Raw genomic sequence first — 22671 nt, 5'->3', positions numbered from 1 at the left:
GTCGTGACTTATTTTTCGAAATCAAAACAGATCAAAGGAGGCAGCAAACCAATTATCCAGTGAGATATATTTATTTCACAAAGATGAAATAAAAAGACATGGTGTCGTCCATGACGCGTTTCACTCCTAAAAGGAGCTTGTTCACACATATATATATATATAATAAATGAAGGAAAATTGAAAAAGAAGGGGAAACTCGAAGAGTATGCCCTAGATAAAGGGAAGTCGCACAATAGGTACCAACTGCACCGGTGTGAAGCATAGCAGGACCAAACCGTATCAAAAACACCAAAAAGCAACAACATCCCTCCAGACAGGGACGGAACCGTGGCCCTCGCGAGACAGGCGGGGACACTGACCAACACACTCACACGAAGGAGTGTGAAATACACAGGCAGAGGTTGTCAGAAAAAGGGTAGAAACAGTCCCATACTGACACTGTATAATGACAACGAGTATCTTGAAGAAGAATACTTGCACCATAACCTACACAAAAGAAGGCAACAGTGCCTTTAGTTGTGATTGGCAACTCACAACCAGTGAAATACCTGTAGCGGAACACAGAGCTGTGGAAATAGAGTGACAGCACTGAACCACTAGGCCATGGGTACTCACAAACTTTCTCTCGGGGGCCAAATTTACAGTGTGGTTTGGGGCCGAGGGCCGCACCGGTGGGGGCGGGGTCAGAGGGGGAGGGGGCGGGGCTAAAACAAAAAGAAAACTTGTGACCATGAGGTTGCACACAGGTCCCCGCAGCAGATGCCTTCATCCACAGAGCCACCAGACCCAGCATACATACATCTCTCCCTCCCTCCTGCCCTCCCTCTCCATCTCTCTCTCGCCCTCCTGTCCTCCCTCTCCCTCCTGCCCTCCCTCTCCCTCCCTCCTGCCCTCTCTCTCCCTCCTGCCCTGCCCTCCCTCTCCCTCCTGCCCTCCCTCTCCCTCCTGCCTTCCCTCTCCCTCCTGCCCTCTCTCTCTTGTCCTCCCTCTCCCTCCTGCCCTCCCTTTCCCTCCTTCTGCCTCCTGCCCTCTCTCCCTCCTGCCCTCACTCTCCCTCCCTCCTGCCCTCCCTCTCCTGCCCTCCCTCTCCCTCCCTCCTGCCCTCCCTCTCCCTCCCTCCTGCCCTCCCTCCTGCCCTCCCTCTCCCTCCTGCCCTCCCTCTCTCTCTCCCTCCTGCCCTCCCTCTCCATCTCTTTCCATCCAGCCCTCCCTCTCCCTCCTGCCCTCCCTCTCCCTCCCCCTCTGTCATCTCACTGTGTGTGTGTCTGTCTGTGTCAGCCTTCAGCCCGAGCTGATACAGCTTCCTCAGCGCGCACACACAGAAAGATCCCTATCTGGCAAGAAGTTTGTCATGACTAAAATGCAGTTTGCGCCCGCCCTTCTGATAATTACAGGAGTGTCCACGCGACTGTGAGTGAATGGACACCGCATCATTAAAGGAGGGGGGGGGGCAGAGAGACAGCCGTCCATCAGTCGCACCAAAGTGCTTACCAGGTCTTTAAAAGACCATTTACATATTATTGAGGCTTTGTTGTAGCGCCCCTGCATCTCCACACTCTGACAATCACCTCGCCCGGCCCCACAGAGCAGAGGCTTTGTCGTATGTCAGAGTGGAGATGCAGAGGCGCTAAGAGGTGAAATACAACAAAGCCTCTGCTCTGTGGGGGCCGGTGGAGCAGTGATGATCAAAGTCTCCGAGTCAAGCACTGCTGCGGCGGTGTTTGCCAACACCAATAAATTATTTTTTTAAGCACAGGTACGATTGTCTCGAAGGTCCACGGGCCGCCAAGGAAGGCTTGCCGGGCCACATCCGGCCCGCGGGCCGTACTATGAGTACCCCTGCACTAGGCCATAGTGAATCAGAAAACATCCGCAGGGGCCCGGAGTGGAAGGACCTGAAACCCTACGCGTAAGAAGCAAACGGAGCGAAGTCCCTGCCAGGGAAGTGCAAAAAGAAATAGATTGCAAGGCAACACACAGCAGAAACGTAGCTAGTGGAAACTCCACCGCCCTTAGTCAAAAGCCCTACAGGGCCTGAGCCAAGAGAGTAGATGTAAACACTTCCCCACACTAAAAAGTGAGAGTAGAACGCAGACAAGATAGTGAGAGTAGAACGCAGCCAAGACAGGGGCGGGAGGTACACCGCCGGCATCCTGCAACAGCGAACATAACCTGTGCGTACACACAGAGTGTCTCCACAGAGACCAGAAAGAACTACGGACCAACCGTAGACTACAACACAAAACCCCCAGGAGAGTACCGCACCAACCCTGTGGGTCTCACTAGAGGAGATGTCCAACAACAGCAGGAAGATGCGTTGACAAAAGAGAACTAGCTGAATAAGACTCCGGAGGAGCCGTTGAAACTTCCTGTGCCATGAAGAGCAGCTACACAATAGCCAACAAGTACCCCATATAAGGTATGGCACATCCCTATAAAAGTAAGGGACACCTCTTTGAGCCAAGCTCTTAGACAGAGGACTAAAAAGAAATGCAGAAACAGATGGCCAGCTGCAACAATAAAAGGGCAAGGCGGCAAAAAGTTGCACAATCCGTCTGGTTAATAGCAAAGGACACCTCTTGAGACAAGCTCATAGGCAGAGGTTAAACAGAACCACATAAACAGCTGTCCCAGCTGCATCAAAGGAAGGAAAAGCCTGGCTAAACAGCCATACAGTCTGTCTGGGGAGAAATCTCTTGAACCCAGAGGCATAAATCAGGAAAACAAAAGGACAATACCGTCACACGAAAGTACAGTGGTACTGCTGGGGAAAAAGTTTTCCAGATCCAGTCTGACGCCTGGGTGTGAAAAGTTGGCACCGGGACGCCCCTTAGCTGGGGCAGCCGTGCGCTATAGAAGAACACGTGACATAACATAACATATGCCGTTCTAGTGGGCACCTTGCACCAATCCAAACTAACCTTATTAATAGTAGGTTGTAAAGTCAACCTTATAGAAAGCTATCCTAGTGGTAGCTGTGGAGAGCAGCCTTCAGGCTAAGAATTAGAGGCGAGTTAAGCTGGTTATTTTTCCAATTATAATCTCTTGAATGATCAAATGAAAGCACACCACACCAAGGTGTGTATATATATATATATATATCTCCCTGGATTTCCTCTGGATAAAGGACGCACTCCACGAAGAGGTGAGTATCCAACCCTTTATATACATATATATATATATATATACATATATATATATATATATACATATATATATATATATAGATCTATATATATATATATCTATATCTATATATATATATATATATATATATATATAAATAGATATATATATATATATATCTATATATATATATATATGTATTTATTCTAAACACACCCCTCTGGACTCTATGAGGTCAGAGGTAAAAGTACAATACAAGGAACCTAATTAGCATACGATAAGTTGCACAGTATACGTCATCCCCTAGGGGGCCTCACAAACCATTTACTAAAATAGTGGTATAAGAACCACGTGAGAGTTAGAAAGCAGGCCTCGGGCCTGTAGAACCGCTGGGGCTACCTATAACCACCCAAGGTTAGGATGGATAAGTTACTTACCTGTAATCCTAGTTCTCTTCCAGGGGTATCCTCATCAAAGTCATAAGCACTGAATATTCCCGCCCATGTGCGGGACCCCGGAAACAATATAAAAATATATATGTATAAAACACATATATCTCGCTCCACATATATGTATGTACATATATCATTTTTCTCACATCAATGCAGCCCCAAAACTGAGGCTAAACAATGCAAACACATATACATGAACTGCAATTAGTAAGGAATCAAAAAACACATTAGGTCAAAAAATCCTTGAACTTTGTGTTTTAATGAGTCAAACCACTCATAAATCCTGAAAATTGCTTATAAATAGACATTGTTAGCCCTCAGGCTGCATTGTAAAACAATATCATAGAAAATGAAACCATTTTCACAATAACTGGCACCGTGCCTTTAAGGCAGCCATGACCCCAGGCTTCCCATCATGCCTCAGGGGTGACAGTTAGGTCAGTTGTTCTTTGCATAACCCTGAAGACAGGGCTCAACCACAAGATTAAAAACAAAACAGTACCAAATCTCATTTACCTGGGGAGGCGGGTGGGTTGCTTATGACTTTGATGAGGATACCCCTGGAAGAGAACTAGGATTACAGGTAAGTAACTTATCCTTCTCTTCCAGGGGATCCTCATCAATAGTCATAAGCACTGAATAGAATAGCAAGCCCATCAACCACCTGCAGGTAAATGAGAAGTACATGACCCAACCAATCATAACAGCCAAAAGAAATTCTAGCTGTTAAACAGATTCCTCAGGGAGGCCTGGCCCACCTGGGTATCTGCTCTCGTGTCAGAATCTAGACAGTAATGTCTGGTAAATGTATGGACAGACCTCCAGGTCGCCGCTTTACAAATCTCAGACATGGGCACATCCTGCAGGTAAGCCGCCGTGGCTGCTCTACCTCTAGTAGAATGCGCCTTAGGGGAACCCCCTAAAGTCTTCTGTGCCAATTGGTAAGCAAGCTTGATACACGAAACGATCCACCTGGAGATAGAACGTTTCGAGGCTGCATGACCAGTCCTGATCGAACCGTAGTTAACAAACAATTGATCAGAATGTCGAATAGACTTGGACCTGTCCAGATAGAACTTTAAAACCCTTTTCAGGTCCAGAGAGTGTAATGCCCTCTCAGCTGGAGTAGAGGGATTAGGAAAGAAAGTGGGTAAAGAGATAGACTGATTGACATGAAAATCTGATACCACTTTAGGCAGGAAAGAAGGATGCGTTCTAAGCACCACTCTGTTCAGATGAAAAACCGTATACGGTTCTTTAGTACATAGGGCCTGAATTTCGCTCACCCTACGGGCTGACGTAATCGCTATCAAAAAAGCCGCTTTCCAGGAAATATGCTGTAAAGAAGCTTTATGAATAGGCTCAAAAGGTGAACCCATCAATTTTGATAGGACTAGGTTCAGCTCCCAAGGCGGAGCAGGAGGCCGAACAGGAGGGTACACTTTCTTTAGACCCTGCAGGAAATCTTTTACTGCAGGAAGCTGAAAAAAAGAAGTTTGTGAAGGTGATCGCCTATAAGCTGTAATAGCGGCTAAATGCACCTTAATGGAGTTAAACTTCAAACCTGCTTTAGTCAGGTACAACAAGTATGGGAGAACTGCTTCTTCCTGACTTTTTACCGGATTGTGACCATTCTGCATGCACCACATATAGAATCTCTTCCACTTGCATGCATACGAATGTCTAGTGGAAGGGCGTCGTGCTTCTTTCAGAATGGCCATGCAGTCCTGTGGCAGCCCTAGATGGCCGTACTGTATGACCTCAGGAGCCAAGCTGCCAAGTTCAGTGACGGAAGGTTGGGATGGTGAATCCTCCCGTTCATCTTCGACAACAGGTCCTGCCTGCATGGAAGCCTCTTGTGAGGAGACACTGATAGGTGAAGTAGGTCTGTGTACCACCATTGTCTCGGCCAGTCTGGGGCAATCAGGATCATCGTTGTGCACGAGTGGTTCAGCTTGCTCACCACCTTCGGGATCAGCGGAAGGGGTGGGAAGGCGTACACAAACTGCCCCGACCAGTCCATTAACAGAGCATTCCCTCTCGTTCCTGGTCGATAGAACCTGGAGGCGAAGCTTGGGCATTTGGTGTTTTCGTCGTGTGCGAAGAGATCTATTGAAGGACGACCCCAAGACTGGAAAATGTCGTCTAGCACTTCGTCGTTGAGAACCCAGTCTTCTCTGTCTTCGAAGTGCCGACTTAGAGCGTCCGCCCTCACGTTCTGCTCTCCTGGGAGGTGGACTGCCTGAACAGACAACTTGCGAGCTAGAAGCCAATGCCAGATGCGCTGCGCTTCCAGAGACAGAGTCCTTGAGCTTGTTCCTCCCTGCTTGTTTAAATAGTACATCGTGGTGGTGTTGTCCGTCTGTACTAGAATCATTTTCTCCTGAAGCGAGGGAAGGAACGCTTTGAGAGCCAGGTGAACCGCTCTCAACTCCAGCAAGTTGATATGATAAGTGCTTTCCTTGGGAGACCACAGACCCTGCACTTGTAGGGGTCCCATGTGCGCTCCCCATCCTTGCAATGATGCATCTGTGATGATCGTTTGTGTTGGAGGCGGTTGATGGAAGAGAACCCCCATCTGCATGTTCTGTCTCTTTGTCCACCACTGGAGGGAAGATTGAGCAACCTCCGACAAAGTGATCCGATCGTCCCACCGATCTGAGTGTTGGTCCCATTTGTCCTCCAGATCCTGCTGAAGAGGACGCATCCGAAGTCTGGCGTTCGGCACTAGGAAGATGCAGGAAGCCATCGACCCCAAGACCGAGGCTATCTTCCGCACCTTCTGGGACCTGTGGAGAAGAACTTGTTGGCACTTGAGGGCTATCGAAAACTGTCTCTCCTCCGAAGGAAACACTTTTCCTACTTCGGAGTCTAGCAGAGCTCCTAGGAAGTGGATCCTCTGAGTTGGTTGTGATACAGACTTGTTGAAATTGACATGTAGACCTAGACGTTGACAAAGTTCTATGCATGTCTTGAATTGATTCCTTACATTGCCTGGAGTTGGACCTTTCAACAGCCAATCGTCTAAGTATGGATATACGAAGACTCCCCTGCGGCGTAGAGCTGCCGCCACCACTGCGACACACTTGGTGAACACTCTGGGAGCCGACTTCAACCCAAACGGGAGGACTTTGAACTGGTAGTGAGAGGTCCCCACCCGGAACCGAAGGAATCTTCTGTGATCTTGCCGTATTGGAATATGGAAGTACGCATCTTGAAGGTCCATCGAACACATCCAATCCCCCTGCCTGAGATGTGGATATATCTGATGAAGCGCCAACATGCGAAACTTTTCTTTTCGTACATGCAGATTGAGTGTTCTCAAGTCCAGAATGGGCCTGTATTCTTCCTTCTGGCCCTTTTTTCTGACCAGAAAATACCTCGAGTACACTCCTTTCCCCCTTTGGGACACCGGAACTCTCTCGATGGCTTCTTTCTCGAGGAGTGTAGCTACTTCTGCTTTTAACCTTTGTAGCTGGTGACTTGATGTTGACATCGGGGAAACGTGCGGAGGTAGACGATGGAAACGAACCCAGTACCCATTCTGCAGCGTAGACAACACCCATTGATCTTTGGTGATGGCCTGCCACTCTGTCCTGTGATGCGTAATGCTTCCCCCCACTGGAGTGGGTAACGGCGCTGGGGGAAGTGAAGACTCATTGCTTCTGCTGCGCTTTATTGAAGTTGTTGCCTTGGCGCTGATTTCCATTTCCCTTGGAATTGCCCTTGCCTTTGTACTGTGTCTTTTGCTGGCCCTGCTGGTTCTGGCCTTTCTGCCATTGAGGGGTTTGAACCCTCTGCTTCGAATAACCCTTGTTGTTCGAACGGAATTTCTTCTTAAATTCCTTTTTCTTCTCGAGTCCCACCGCTTTGAGAGTGTCCAACTCGGTCTTCATCCGCTGCATTTCCTCATCCGCACTTGCTCCAAAGAGAGATGTGCCTGAAAAAGGAAGGTTCAGGATTCTTGCTTGAGCCTCCGGTTTTAATGCTGTGAGGCGTAACCAAGATGTTCTCCTTGCTGTAACTCCGTGCACATAGCCATGTGCCGCCAGAGTTGCCCCATCTGCTGCCGATCCTATAATCTGGTTGGAGACTTGACTGCCCTCCATCAGAACCTCCTCAAAGTCCTTTCTGTCTTCTTCAGGGAGCTTTGCAGTAAATCTCTGAAGTGAGTCCCACAGAGACCTGTCATACCTGCCGAGCAGGGCTTCCGCGTTAGAAACCTTGAGGAAAGAGGCTGAGGTGTTACACACCCTTCTCCCCCATGAGTCCTGCACCTTGCTATCCTTATCCGGAGGTACCGTGGATGAGGAAGCCACCGCATTGGATTTTCTTGCCGCCGTAATGATCACTGAATCTGGCGGGGGATCAGCTTTGAGGAACAGAGGATCCTCTTCCGGAGGACGATACTTTTTGAGAATCCTCGCTGGAACGGACTTCACCGTTGCCGGAGTGAGGAAGACTTCATTCACATGTTCCATTATACCCGGAACCAACGGCAACAACGGTTTGGGTGCTGATCTATGTTGCAGGGTTTCGAATATGACAGTCGTCTTGACTTGTGGAGCTGTCATCGGTACTCCCAGTTTCAGGGCTCCCCTGCCCAAGATATCTTGGAACGAGAAAATATCCTCAGTTGGAGACACTCTTGAGCGTGGACTGTTAGTAAGAGTCGGGGAGTAATCCCTGTGAGATCGTGTTCTCGACGAACTTGAAGAACTACTTGTCCTCCTGGACCTAGTTCTTCTGCTAGAACGCGTCTTGGAACGAGATCTCTCTCTGTGACGAGAATGTCTCTTGCTTGAGTGTTTAGAACGAGACCTTTCTCTGCGAAGAGGTTGGTCTCGATATCGCTTTAGGCGCTCCGCCGTCTCCTTGTCCTTTGCCCAGTGGTGAAGAGGTCTATTCCACCTTGGGGAAAGATGAACAGAAGGAGACTTGTGGATGGGATCCTTCTCAGGTGTACGCGACCGTTGAGGTCGTTCCGTTCGATCCTGTTGCGATCTTGCAGGGGATTCGGACCTCCCCCTATTAGATGCGCCGCTCCGTCCATCCGAGGATCTGCCACTCCGAGATGATGAGGATGATGAGGAAAGACTCACCAGAGATCCAGAGGGAGACCTTGAGCGAGATCTTTCTTCTGCAAGTCTCCGTCTCTTGGCGGGGGGATCCTGCACTGGAGATTGTTCCACCTCCGCAGCCGATGCTGAACCTGGAGAACCCAACTGTGGCTCTAGGGCATGAGTCTGGACTAACAAGTCACTTCCCTTGTCCCGAACCACCTCCTTTGATTTTGTAGGAGTAACGTTCTTTGTTTGCGAAGAACTTCTCTCCCTGGATCTTTGTTGATCCCTCGACGGTGGTTGTATCGACGCCGAGCGCCGAGCAGGAAGACGCTCCCTCGACGTCGACCGTGATTTCTCCGTCGACCTCGGGTGGCAATGGCTGTCCTTCGACGTTGAAGGCTGTCTGCTCGACGTCTATGGAGGCTGTTTCGACGCCGATCGCCGTTGACTTGATGGCGACTGGGCGTGCCTCGACTCCAAATGCCGCTCCGACGTCGAACGCTCTCGTCCAGGCATCGACGTTGGCTGCATCGACGTCGACCGATGATGTGTCGACAGAGGCTCCCTCGACGTCGAACGACCATGGCTAGTCGTCGACGGAGGATGGCTCGACGTCGAACGACCGACGTCGACGGAGAATGCCTCGACGTCACAGCATGACGATGCTGTTTCGACGTCACACGGCTCGCCGTCGAGCTCTTCCGCTTCGACGGCGACCTGTCCCTCGACGCTGACTGAAGCGGAGGTACCTTCCATGTAGACGCTGAAGACATCTTCTTCGTCGCCGTCGACTGCTTCTCCAACGCCGATCCCGACGTCGAATGTGAACCAGTCGGGGCTCCTCTCGACGTCGACCGCGTCTTCCGACTTTTCTGCTTCTTGGGAGATCTTCCTCTCTCAGAAAGCCCATAAGCTCTAATCCTCTCTCGATCCTTAAGAGTCCTGGAAGATAAAACCTGGCAGTGTTCACAGGTTTTAGAGGAATGAGAGTCTGGTAGGCACAGGATACAGACTGAATGAGAGTCAGTCTTTGCCTTTTTCCTAACACATGAAGGACAGTTGTTGAAGAGAGAAGGCATCTTTGACAGGAAAAATACCTTTTTTAAGCACAAAAAGTGTTCAAACAGCACTCTATGTCTAAAAGACGTCGAGTGAAGTCAAAAATTCTAGTAAAAGCTGAATATTTTTTGACAGAAAGTCAAAAAGAAAAGGAGCTGTTTCACCAGGGTCCTGACTGAAGGAGCCGGAAAGAACAACTGGCCTAACTGTCACCCCTGAGGCATGATGGGAAGCCTGGGGTCATGGCTGCCTTAAAGGCACGGTGCCAGTTATTGTGAAAATGGTTTCATTTTCTATGATATTGTTTTACAATGCAGCCTGAGGGCTAACAATGTCTATTTATAAGCAATTTTCAGGATTTATGAGTGGTTTGACTCATTAAAACACAAAGTTCAAGGATTTTTTGACCTAATGTGTTTTTTGATTCCTTACTAATTGCAGTTCATGTATATGTGTTTGCATTGTTTAGCCTCAGTTTTGGGGCTGCATTGATGTGAGAAAAATGATATATGTACATACATATATGTGGAGCGAGATATATGTGTTTTATACATATATATTTTTATATTGTTTCCGGGGTCCCGCACATGGGCGGGAATATTCAGTGCTTATGACTATTGATGAGGATCCCCTGGAAGAGAAGCAGGAGGTCCACGGGGAACGCCTGCAGTGTCTAAACACAGTCGTGGATTGTGAGAAGTTGGCCTGGTATATGATGTCCACTATTCATCCATGAGCACCTTGCATCAGTCCAAACAACCCTTATGGTGATGGTTGTAAGTCAACCTTATAGACCAGCTATCCTAGTGGTAGCGTGGACAAAACAGTCTTAGGCTGAAAGACTCTTGAGGGCGTGTAATGCCAGCTGTTTTACCATATGTAACCCCTTTAATATCAAATGAAAGGACACCACACAGGATATATATAAAATATATATGTATTTATTCACTAACACCCTCCTCTGAACTCTTTATGAGGTCAGAGGCAAAAGTACATAACAAGTTACACTTAGAAATACTTTAAATAGCACAATTTACAGTTAGGCACTAGGGGCGCGTAAAACCATATACTAAGTAAGTGGTATAAGAACCACAACTTGGGAAAGGAGAAGGCCTAGGGCCTAGGGAATCGCTGGGGCTACACTATCTGACCCTTAGGTTAGGAGTAGGAGGCCCACAGGCGGCCCGTGCAGTGTCAGTACACTCACGCGAGAGTCAATAGAAAGTCAATGGGAACTTTAAAGGTAAGTAATCTAAGATTTAGGACACTTCCGGACTAACTAGGAATGTACAACTAACAAAACTAGACACTAGGATAGTCAATTTCTACAGGAGCACCGAAGTACTCGCTTTACCTCACCCACGGGCTGCGGGTGCATAGGTGTCACAAAGTGTGCCGGTTTTCTCGTTGATTCCTATGGAGCCTTGGAAGAAGATGCCGCAGGCGACCAGGAGGAAGATGTCCGGGTGGATCCAAGGGTGGATCTAGGATGAAGAGGACCTGAAAGCAGAGGGGACAGAGTCTAGGTCACTAGCCAGTGACCGGGTGGAACCAGGGAGGAACCAGACGTCGTCGAGGAGCAATCAGGTGCGGATGTGAAGCTTGTCGTTGCAGCCACGCGGACCAGGAGGCGTCGAGGACGACCAGGTGCTGGAGAGGAGCTGTCCCACGAAGGTCCTCGCAGATGGAGGGGTCGACTTCAAGATTGGAGCCAACAAGCCTAACCAAAGGCAACCCACACAGGATACACAAGGAGCTTCTGGTGCAGACCAGGAGGGTCTGAGGTACTTCACCTTTTCAGGGAAGCAAGTGCCAATGTCAATGTCAATGTACAGGAATTTATATAGCGCAAATCACCAAGCGGTTTCTAAGCGCTTGCTTAGGGAACCCGTCCTGGTATTCCCCTGTGAGATAACCCCGGCAGGGTATCCGCAAGGTGAAAGCCAGGCATCCCGCCGCGAGGGGCCGTTGTGGAGATTATGCAAGCTATTGCCCAGAGTCGCAGAGTGTGAACCTGTGAATCGAGTAGGCACCGGAGCGAGAATTGTCAAGTCCATGGACATTTTAGGACTCAAGACCCCGCCGAGCCGGGAATTGAACCCTGGTCCCGGGCTGACCTCTGCTTCCAGGTCTGCCTCCTCTAACCAGTGAGCCACACTTCTCCACAAGCAACCAGACCAGCGATGGATTTTCAAAGGAATCGTCATCACAGGGCTACTAGCCAACTGGCTAGCAACCGGGACAACACGTCGAGCGGAACACAAGCCGAAGGGGTCCACGCAGATCTCGTGGAGTGTGGAGGGCTGGTCTTTGGTGCAGGTGGACCTCGGTGTTGGGGTGTCTCAGTCCCCAGTGCACAGCTTCGAGGATGCCTGAGGAGCTGCGCTGTTAGCAAGTTGAAGACTTTCCAAGTTGCCTGGTTCCACGGATTCTGACGCCTTCCACGGAGCTCCGCTGTGCTGGAGTCGTGCAGTGGGGTCAGAGGAGTCCTGGAGCCGAGGTCTTGTCAAGCTCTGCGCTCTAGTTCCGGAGGGAACGGGGACAAAACAAGCCGTCGAGTTGCTGGATGGTGCCTGGTTTCCAAGGGTGGTCACTCCTTGGCCACAAGGGAGATTCTTCAGTCTTTCAGTCGGTTGAATGTGGAAGGGTCCAGAGTTTCGTTTCAAGTTTCAGTTCAGGATCAAATCTAAAGTCTCCTGCGTCAGCTCCTATCTTTATACTACTAGGGGGGCTGGTTTACTCACTAGGTCCCTCCTATGGGTGGGACCAGGAAGGGGGGTGGTTACACCCCCTTTCCTTTGTGCAGTTTCGCGCCAGAGCTGGGGCTGGAGTGCCCCAGCAACCGGTTTGAACTGGGATATGCATGGAGCACCTAGTGTGCCCCAGGCATGTCTCATTCTATTCAGCCCTCCCTGTCCCAATATACAAAATCCTGTCTGGGGTGGTGCTCGCACCTCTCCAGGCAGGAAACCTATTGTCCAGGTCTCCCTCGCTGGAAGGACTCCCAGCAGCAGGAGGTCAGACTTGTGTCTCTGGCAGCAGCATCCATTTTGTGACGCTGGGGCTCTGGTTAACTTTAACCGGGATAATCAGCAACAACATGTCTTCTCCCTCTAGAAGGGAGGGAATGCTAACCCCGTCGCCAGAATTGGCGAGGGGGTAGTATTCCAAAGCGTATGTTACCTTACACAACATGTTTAGATAAAGCCAAACCAAAGTTAGCATTTAACCGGTAGGTTCATAATGCACTTAAGAGTATATGGTATGGCAATATCATAGAACAAATAATAAGGACATGGTTCCGAAAGCTGCAGACAGGCTCATCTCATGCTAGAGCACCATCTCACACATGACCAAGCACTCTGCCTCCAGGATTGTTAAGGCCTGCCATAGGAGTGACTTATAGGTTACTGTGTGTCTATATTTAAGGGTAGATATAGGAATACTATACCTAAGCAAGGGGTGATTACACGACCTTGCCCCAGCTGAGTGATCAGCCAGTTTTGTCAGTTTGAGTGGCCAGCCAGGGGTGGCATAATACATGCTGCAGCCCCTGGTAGGCCTTGGTTACACCTATGCCCTGAGTACCTAGGGTACACTTTTACAGGGGCTGATAAGGTGAACCAATTCCCAATTGTGGTTGTACCTAGAGTACATGGTGTGAATTTAGAGAGTGCATCTGGGCTGTGGGTCTGATTAGCAGGCCCACAGCCACATCTAAGTCGAAAACCAGTAAACCAAAAGCAAAAAGTGGGGGTGACCATAGGAAGCAGACCGTACTCTCCTACATATTTTTTCCTCGGTTTTTTTTGTGAGGTAATGTTACTTGTTAATGCTTGGCATGTCTCCACTAGAATGGGGATAGTGGAGTGGGAGGGGGTGGGGAAGGGAGATAATCAGAAAATGCTGACCAACAGCAAAGTAGCAAACCGACATTGGGAGACACTTTTAATTATTGTAGACTTATGCACGGGATAGATGGCGGAGAATCGTCAGACGACTAATGTCTTGGGCCAATGCAGACCGCGGACACTTCTCACGTGTAATGTTAGGGGGCTACACAACCCACTAAAAATACGCAAGGTTATAGCGTATCTGGACAGAGATAAAATAGATGTAGCCTGCCTACAAAAGACACATCTGACCAAACTGAGAGAGACATAAATAGGGGCCCGATGGGCTGCATACAGGAGGACATCGTCCTATTCCTCTTATGCGAGGGGAGTTCTGCTCTGGGTGAAACGCAATACACCTTTCACACATATTAAATCGGTGAAAGACGATCAAGGGCGCTATGTTATAGTACAGGGTTGTTTTGGGGCACAGTCATAACGATTGTGAATGTGTATGGACCGAATAATGAAGACCCTTCCTTCTACGCACAAAGCACAAGTTACTTACCTTCGGTAACGATATATCTGTAAGAAACAGTAGTTAGTATTAGATTCCTTACCTTAGAATTATCCCTGGCGTCAGTCTGGATCCGGAAACTTTTGCATAGCAGTACCCCTGTTCGTCGCTAGGAGTCGTCTGCGGCTCCGCGTCCGTCGTCGGCGCCGGGATGACATCGTCGGAGTACTTAGACGCCGCCCTCGCGTGCGGACGTCAGTTCTTATACACAGCTTTTCCGCGCCAGAAACGCAGAGCCATGATAAAAACCAACACCGGTGCCATAAAACTAGGGCTCTCAAAGGGAAATACCTTAACCCTAGATATCGGTCCGCAGAACGGGGAGGATGGATGGGGCGGTAAGGAATCTAATACTAACTACTGTTTCTTACAGATATATCATTACCGAAGGTAAGTAACTTGTGCATCTGAAAGAACCAGGTTAGTATTAGATTCCTTACCTTAGAATAGGAACCCCAGCAATACCAACCCCGGTAGTGGGTCTGCGAACCAATGATCACACCAGAAAGTCCTGGAGAACGGAACGGCCGAAAAAGCCATCTCTCCGGACTTGGCTGTCAAGGCAGTAGTGTCTTGCGAATGTGTGCAGCGAGGCACACGTAGCTGCCTGACAGATGTCCTGCAAGGGGACTCCCCGACCCAGGGCAGTAGTAGCTGCCGTGGCCCAAGAGGAATGGGCCCTCAGCCCAACAGGAGGCTCCTTCTTAGCCAAAGAGTAGCATGCCTTGATGCACAACACGACCCACTGAGAGATGGTCCGTTTGTGCACCGCCCGTCCCTTCTTAGCGCCCACGTAACCAACGAAGAGTTGGTTATCCACCCGGAACTGGCATGTGCGATCAAGGTAGAAGGAGAGCGCACGTTTTGGGCCAGACGGTGGAGCCTCTCTTCCTCTTTCGAGGGATGCGGAGGCGGAAAGAAGGTGGGCAAGGTGATGGACTGCCCGATGTGGAAGGCTCTGACTACCCTGGGCAGGAAAGAGGGACGCGTTCTTAACACAACCTTGTCTGGATGGACAGAAAGGAAAGGAGCTTAGAGGAAAGAGCCTGGAGCTCACTCACCCTCTCGGCAGAGCTGATGGCAACCAGGAATGCAGTTTTAAGAGTAAGAAGACAAAGAGGGCAATTGTGAAGTGGCTCGAAAGGAGCGCACATCAAATAAGTTAGAACCAGTTCAAGTCCCACTGAGGCATCACGAAAGGTACAGGAGGAAACATATGGGTGATGCCCTTCAAGAATCTATGTACAACAAAGAAGGCTGATCAGGAAGCCTTAAGAAGGGAGAAACGGCAGAGAGGTAGCGCTTGATAGTGCCCAGAGCAGAGCCCTGCTGGGAAAGAGAAAGAAGAAAGAGGAGAACCTCAGAAAGAGGGGCAGAGAGTGGATTCACAGCCTTTGCTGTGCACCATGCCACAAATTTGTTCCAGCTGCAGGCGTATACCGATTTTGTGGAGGGACGCCTGGCTGCCAGAATCACATCACAGACTTCAGGAGGCAAGTCAAATGGCCTCAACTGCCGCCGCTCAATCTCCACGCATGTAGGTGGAGACTGGACAGGTTCAGGTGGAGGACCGTCGCCTGCTGCTGTGACAGAAGCTCCTCCTGAAGAGGCAGACGAATCGGAGGATCAACTGACATGCTGAGTAGCTCGCGATACCAGAATCTACGTCCCCAGTCCGGAGCCACAAGGATGAATTGGGCCCGGTTGCACCTGATCTTCTTCAGGCACTCTGGGCAGAAGTGGTATAGGCGGTAAGGCGTACAACAGACCGCAGCTCCGAAAATGCATCACTGAGCGAGTGCCGCCTTGTAAATTCCAATGCGCAGAACTGAAGACATTACGCGTTGTCTTCGGTGGCGAATAGATCTAACCAAGGCTCTCCCCACTGCTGAAAGAGGCCTTGCGCCACGTCAGAGTTCAGACGCCATTCGTGATCCATCATGCACCGACGGCTGAGTTCGCCCGCCCTGGCGTTCAGAGAACCCGCCAGGTGTTGAACCACCAAGGTCATGTCCTGATGTTCCAGCCACTGCCAGAGACAGAGGGTCCACAACCCCACCCCGCCCTGTTTGTTGGAGTACCACATGGCGGTGGTGTTGTCCGTGAACACCTGCACTACACTCCCCCGGACAGAGGGGAGGAATGCCTTCAGTGCAAGTCGGATCGCCCGCAGCTCCAGAAGGTTGATGTGGAGCCGGGACTCCGCCGGAGACCAGAGGCCTCTGATCTCAGCCTCTCCCATGTGGCCCCCATCCCAGGAGGGACGCATCTGTCACGAGTACGGGTTTGGGTTTGGGTAGGGAGAGGGATCTGCCGCTGACACAATTGCGGTCCGTGAGCCACCACTGCAGCTGTCTCGCAGTGCCCTCCGAGATCAGGACGTGGTCTGACTGATTGCCCTGATGCTGGGCCCACTGAAACTTCAGGTACCCCTGCAGAGCCCGCATCCGCCACCGGGCGTGATGCACCAGAAGGATGCAGGAGGACATCAGCCCACGGAGCCGCAGCGTCAACCTTACCGAGATCCTGGATAAAGGCTGAAAGATCGGAATCAGAGCCTGAATATCCCGAACCAGCTGCTCGGGAGGATAAAGCCAAAACTGCGCCGAGTCCAGAACCGCTCCAATGAAGAGGAGCTACTGAGAGGGGCACAGGTGTGACTTCAGCACATTGATGGAGAACCCCAGCAGGTGCATGGACAGACCCCTCACTTTGCGCTCATCAACTCCCACTGAAGAAATGTGCATATCTACGCTTACGTACGGCGGTCCAGTCCTTATACACCACATTCCCTGACGAGCCCCCACAACTGCAAACATTACAAATATTGTTAACAGCTCCCAAACGTAAGAACCTAGTAACACGCTTATATAACGCAGCTTAGGTGGAACAGGCTGAGAAACCTACTAAAGCCCTGGGTAGATGGGAGGTAGTGCTGGGTGAGACAATAGATGAACAAGATTGGCAATACAGCTGCACACAACTCTCCCTCCTCACGTCGAATTGCAACCTGCGTATCATCCACTTCAAATTCCTTCACCAACTATACCATACGCCGGCCAAGTTACACAGACTAGGCCAGAGGTGCAAGGCATCGAACGCCGACTTCTTACACACTTCATAGTCATGCCCACAACTGCAGATATACTGGGACGAAGTCACAACCACGCTATCCGAAATGCTATCAGAACAGATCCCCAACACTCCTTTAGTGTGCATACTGGGCGTCAGGATACTCATCATGCTAGACGCAGGAAATTGTTAGCAGTAGCATTACTGCTTGCGAAAAGGCACATAGTGATGTGGTGAGGGAGCAAGAGACCCCCCAGACTTAAAGACCGGATCACGGACATGACCTTTTGTAAAACTACACTGGAGACTTATGCAGAGGACATACACCAAGCTTCGCGAGCCAGAGACTTCTGGGAGCCGCGTGTCCGCTACCTACAAGCAGCGCAGAACTCTGACTCACGATCTGATTCATGAAGTAACCAGTACTTAAGATAACAAGGCTAGGGCACCTCACATATAGCGGATGCTGGGAAATATGGAGAGGTGGGCTGACGGGTAGGAAGTATAGACACATATACGACGAGTTATCACCTGTCGATGCGGATACTGCACACAGAGACAATTGATATGTGTATGTTTAGGACTATAACATTAAACACTATGTGCTCCTGAATAATGTAGATTGAAATATTTGTATGCTATGTGCTGCTGGTTGGTTGACAAATAAAAAAAAAAAGAGCACGTGGAGGTTCAATTTCATCCATTATTGACTCAAATAGAAAAATACTTTTAAACTCCAAAAACGTTCCTGTTAGGGAGCCCTGCGCTGCGGCAACATAGCATGAGTCCTGGATATAGGCCAAGAACTTTGCTTTTAGAATAGGTACTGCATCTTTTGTCAGGGATTTAGGGTCTTCCCATATGGCCTTCAGTCCTAATCTCATTAGCCAGTTACTCACCTCTTTGAACCACTTCACCCGTCCTGTTCCTCTATCTAGGTTTTGAACTTCTCTACGGCCTCTTTTACTAGGATCTGTTTAGCTGGACAATAGAGATTTCAACTCTACTATGAGTTTAAAACTTCTTAAACCAAGACCTAACCAAACCGGTAGAAGTGGAGTGCTATTTGGGAGTTTTAATAAGGACCTTATGAATTTGTTTTCTGCCAGCGCTCAAGCTCAGTGTATTTCAAAAGCTGGAGAAATGGAGCAGTAAACAGACTGATTTAATTTTTTGGCCACTGCTGAGTCGACATACTGTAGTGTGATGGTACTCTTTTCCATTTGGTTTGTCCAGCTCAGATTACTATTCAGTCTGACACCTAAGTAGTCGAAGACCTTAACTTGGTCAAGCATAGTAGAGCCCAACCTAATTTTTCCTCCGAACCGTGATAGGGGTGCCATGCATTTGGTCTTTGAGCAATTTATCTCTAGACCAAATTCAGTGCAGGCAGTTGCAAACCTGTTCAGTATATTTTGGATGCCCATAGGTGTTTGTACGATCAGTAATGTGTAGTCTGCGTCCAGGAGAGATGGAATTTGTCTACCTGCAAGCTTCAGAGGGTCACCCCCACAGCTGTACAGAGATTCAATCAGATCATTTATATATAATGTAATAGGGTTAGGGCCAAGACACACCCTTGTCGTACTCCTTTGTGCACTCTTATCTTCCCAGTGAGTTCGGTACCTTGGTGCCATCGTACCTGAGCATAATTATTCTGGTGCACGCACACAATAAGTTGTGACAGCCCTTTTGGCAAACCAACATCCTAGAGGGCGATCCATAATTTAGTACGTTTTATGGAGTCAAACACTTGCTTAAGATCTAGTCATTTCTAGTACCGATATACAAAAAAGGTCTCTTCTCTAACCCCTCAAAGTTAAAGCTTGCCCAGAGGCTTCAGCACCCAATAGAATACGGGAATCCAATGATTCCCAAAACCTAGACCAGGTCCCACTGACAACTGGACTTCATGGTTATAGAGTAACTGATTTAAAAGCTGAACCACAGGGAAGACACAGATGGTTCAGGAATAGGGACACTTTCTTTCCCGCCCCAATATAAGGCTTATCTTAACAGAGCACCACATTCCACACAGAATAATACAAACTGAAGGATGTGTGAAAGTACAAATAAATTAAAGGATATACAATAGACAGCAGTCCACAAAAAATAAAGTCATTTCATAATTTACATGCATTTGTCTCACCCGAGGGTTTGCTTGGTCCGCAACATGTCAAAACAGGGCTCTTCCATATGCATCTGAAAAAATGCAGCACAAAAACATTACCATTTTGGTGCCCTGACTTAAGATGCACTTTACCCCGTGCAGCAGAATGGCATTTTGAACATGATTAAAATTGCCAAACAAAAATAGTTTCTGTAGTTTTCTGTGCACAATATCATGGAATTTTAACTTAGGAATTACTCAAGATGTTGTCTCCTTTGTTCCTCCAATTTAAAACTCAGTTTCTTGCTCAGTGTGGGATTTGTGGCTGCTCAGTTTTCAATTCTGTGAGTAACTCCTCAAAAGATAGTCCTTTAATGAGACAAACGAAACACTCCTGAAGCTCTAATCCTGCTGAAGTCATTACTCTCCTGAAGCTTTGGTTTGGTAGACCTTAAAGATCCCACTCCTGCACTCTCATACCCAGTCCGATCTTACAGATGGGTTATGTAATATTTGCCTCAAAACAACTTCCCTTTCCCTTTTTGCATCTGGACCTTCTAGTCAGAGAGCCACCTGGGCTACAAAAGACTCAAAGGATGGTGGCTAGAGCTGACTGGTGCCATCACCGGGGATGTGTGATGGTCCTCTGGGACTGAGAGTTATTTGGTTCTGCTAATGATGGCTACTAGGGATGGAGGTCAGCCATATCCCACTCTAATTCTGCTATGTCTCATCTCGGGTATAGGGTGGAATGGACAATCCTGTAGGAGGGCAGAAGGTACCAAGGGCTGGAGCCACAGTTACGAGAAGGAAGGCACAAGTTACTTACCTTCGGTAACGATATATCTGTGAGAAACAGTAGTTAGTATTAGATTCCTTACCTTAGAATAACCCCAGGAGTCAGACTGGATCCAGAAACTTTTGTGTAGCAGTACCCTTGCGCGTCGGTAGGCGTCGTCTGCGGCTCCGCGTCCGTCGTCGGCGCCGGGATGACGTCGCCGGAGTACTTAGACGACGCCCTCGCGCGCTGACGTCAGTTCTTATACACAGCATTTCCGTGCCAGAAAACGCAGAGCCATGATAAAAACCAACACTGGTGCCATAAAAACTGGGGCCCTGAAAGGGGATGATCTTAACCCTAGATATCGGTTCGCAGAACGGGGAGGATGGGTGGGACGGTAAGGAATCTAATACTAACTACTGTTTCTTACAGATATATCGTTACCGAAGGTAAGTAACTTGTGCATCTGAAATTAACAGGTTAGTATTTGATTCCTTACCTTAGAATAGATACCCCAGCAATACCAACCCCGGTGGTGGGTCTGCGAACCAATGATCACAGCAGAAAGTCCTGGAGAACGGAACGGCCGAAAAAGCCATCTCTCCGGACTTGGCTGTCCAGGCAGTAGTGTCTTGTGAACGTGTGCAGCGAGGCCCACGTAGCTGCCTGACAGATGTCCTGCAAGGGGACTCCCCGGCCCAGGGCAGTAGTAGCCGCCGTGGCCCGTGTGGAATGGGCACGAAGCCCCACAGGAGGCTCCTTTCGAGCCAAAGAGTAACAAGCCTTGATGCACAAGAAGACCCATCGAGAAGTGGTTCGTTTGTGCACCGCCCGTCCCTTCTTAGCGCCCACGTAACCAACAAAGAGTTGGTCATCCACCCGGAACTGGCGTGTGCGATCCAGATAGAATGAGAGCGCACGTTTTGGGTCCAGACGGTGGAGTCTCTCTTCCTCTTTCGAGGAATGCAGAGGCGGAAAGAAGGTGGGCAAAGTGATGGACTGCCCAATGTGGAAGGCTGTGACTACCTTGGGCAGGAAAGAGGGTCGCGTCCGCAACACAACTATGTCCGGATGGACTGAAAGGAAAGGAGGCTTTGAAGAAAGGGCCTGGAGCTCACTCACTCTCCTGGCAGAGGTGATGGCAACCAGGAAAGTGGTCTTCAGAGTAAGAAGGCGAAGAGGACAGTTATGAAGTGGCTCAAAAGGAGCGCACATCAGAAAAGTTAGAACAAGGTTCAAGTCCCACTGAGGCATCACAAAAGGAACTGGAGGAAACATATGAGTGATGCCCTTCAAAAACCTATTTACAACCGGGGACTTGAACAAAGAGGGCTGATAAGGTAGCCTTAAGAAGGCGCAAATGGCCGAGAGGTAGCCCTATAGAGTGCCCAGAGCAGAGCCCTGCTGGGCAAGAGAAAGAAGAAAGAGGAGAACCTCTGAAAGAGGGGCAGAGAGTGGATCCACAGCCTTTGCTGTGCACCATGCCACAAATCTGTTCCACCGGCAGGCGTATACCGACTTTGTGGAGGGACGCCTGGCTGCCAGAATCACATCACAAACTTCAGGAGGCAAGTCAAATGGCCACAACTGTCGCCGCTCAATCTCCACGCATGGAGGTGGAGACTGGACAGGTTCGGGTGGAGGACCGTCCCCTGCTGCTGCAACAGAAGGTCCTCCCGAAGGTGCAGGCGGATCGAGGGACCGACTGACATGCTGAGTAGCTCGGGATACCAGTACCTTCGAGCCCAGTCTGGAGCCACAAGGATAACTTGGGCCCGGTCGCGCCTGATCTTCTTCAGCACTCTGGGTAGAAGTGGTATAGTCGGAAAGGCGTACAATAGACCGCAACTCCACGCGCGCCGAAAGGCGTCGCCGTGCGAGTGCCATTTTGGAAACTCCAACGCGCAGAACTGATGACATTGCGCGTTCTCTTCTGTGGCGAATAGATCTAACCAAGGCTCTCCCCATTGCAGAAAGAGGCCTTTCGCCACGTCCGAGTTCAGACGCCATTCGTGATCCACCGAGCACCGACGGCTGAGTTCGTCCGCCCTGGCGTTCAGAGAACCTGCCAGGTGTTGAACCGTCAGAGTCACGCTCTGACGTTCCAGCCATTGCCAGAGACGCAGAGCCTCCTGGCAAAGGGTCCACGACCCCACTCCGCCCTGCTTGTTGCAGTACCACATGGCGGTGGTGTTGTCCGTGAACACCTGCACTACACTCCCGTTGACAAAGGGGAGGAATGCCTTCAGTGCTAGACGGATCGCCCGCAGCTCCAACAGGTTTATATGGAGTCGGGACTCCGCCGGAGACCAGATGCCTCTGATCTCCGCCTCTCCCAAGTGGCCTCCCCAGCCCTGGAGGGACGCGTCCGTCACAACCACGTGCTCCGGTTGGGGAAGGGAGAGGGATCTGCCTCTGACCCAATCGCGGTCCGTAAGCCACCACTGCAGTTGTCTCGCAGTGCCCTCCGAGATCAAGACATGGTCGGACAAGTTGCCCTGATGCTGGGCCCACTGAAACTTCAGGTCCCACTGCAGAGCCAGCATCCGCCACCGGGCGTGATGCACCAGAAGGATGCAGGAAGCCATCAGCCCC

The 22671-nt window shown here is 49.7% G+C and overlaps 1 protein-coding gene across 1 annotated transcript in view; it reads right to left on the bottom strand.

Moving 5' to 3' along the window:
* The window catches only part of NRDC (nardilysin convertase), a 2150332-nt gene that overhangs the window by 142645 nt on the left and 1985016 nt on the right, over nt 1-22671 (bottom strand). Inside the window, exon 27 of the mRNA XM_078670713.1 lies at nt 19335-19387. Coding sequence (XP_078526839.1) covers nt 19335-19387 — 53 coding nt within the window. The remainder of the gene's footprint in view (nt 1-19334; nt 19388-22671) is intronic.

This window comes from Lissotriton helveticus, chromosome 1_2, assembly GCF_964261635.1.
Source record: "Lissotriton helveticus chromosome 1_2, aLisHel1.1, whole genome shotgun sequence".
Lineage (NCBI taxonomy): Eukaryota > Metazoa > Chordata > Amphibia > Caudata > Salamandridae > Lissotriton > Lissotriton helveticus.
Note: the sequence above shows the minus strand (reverse complement) of the source record. Positions and strands in the feature narration are given on the sequence as shown.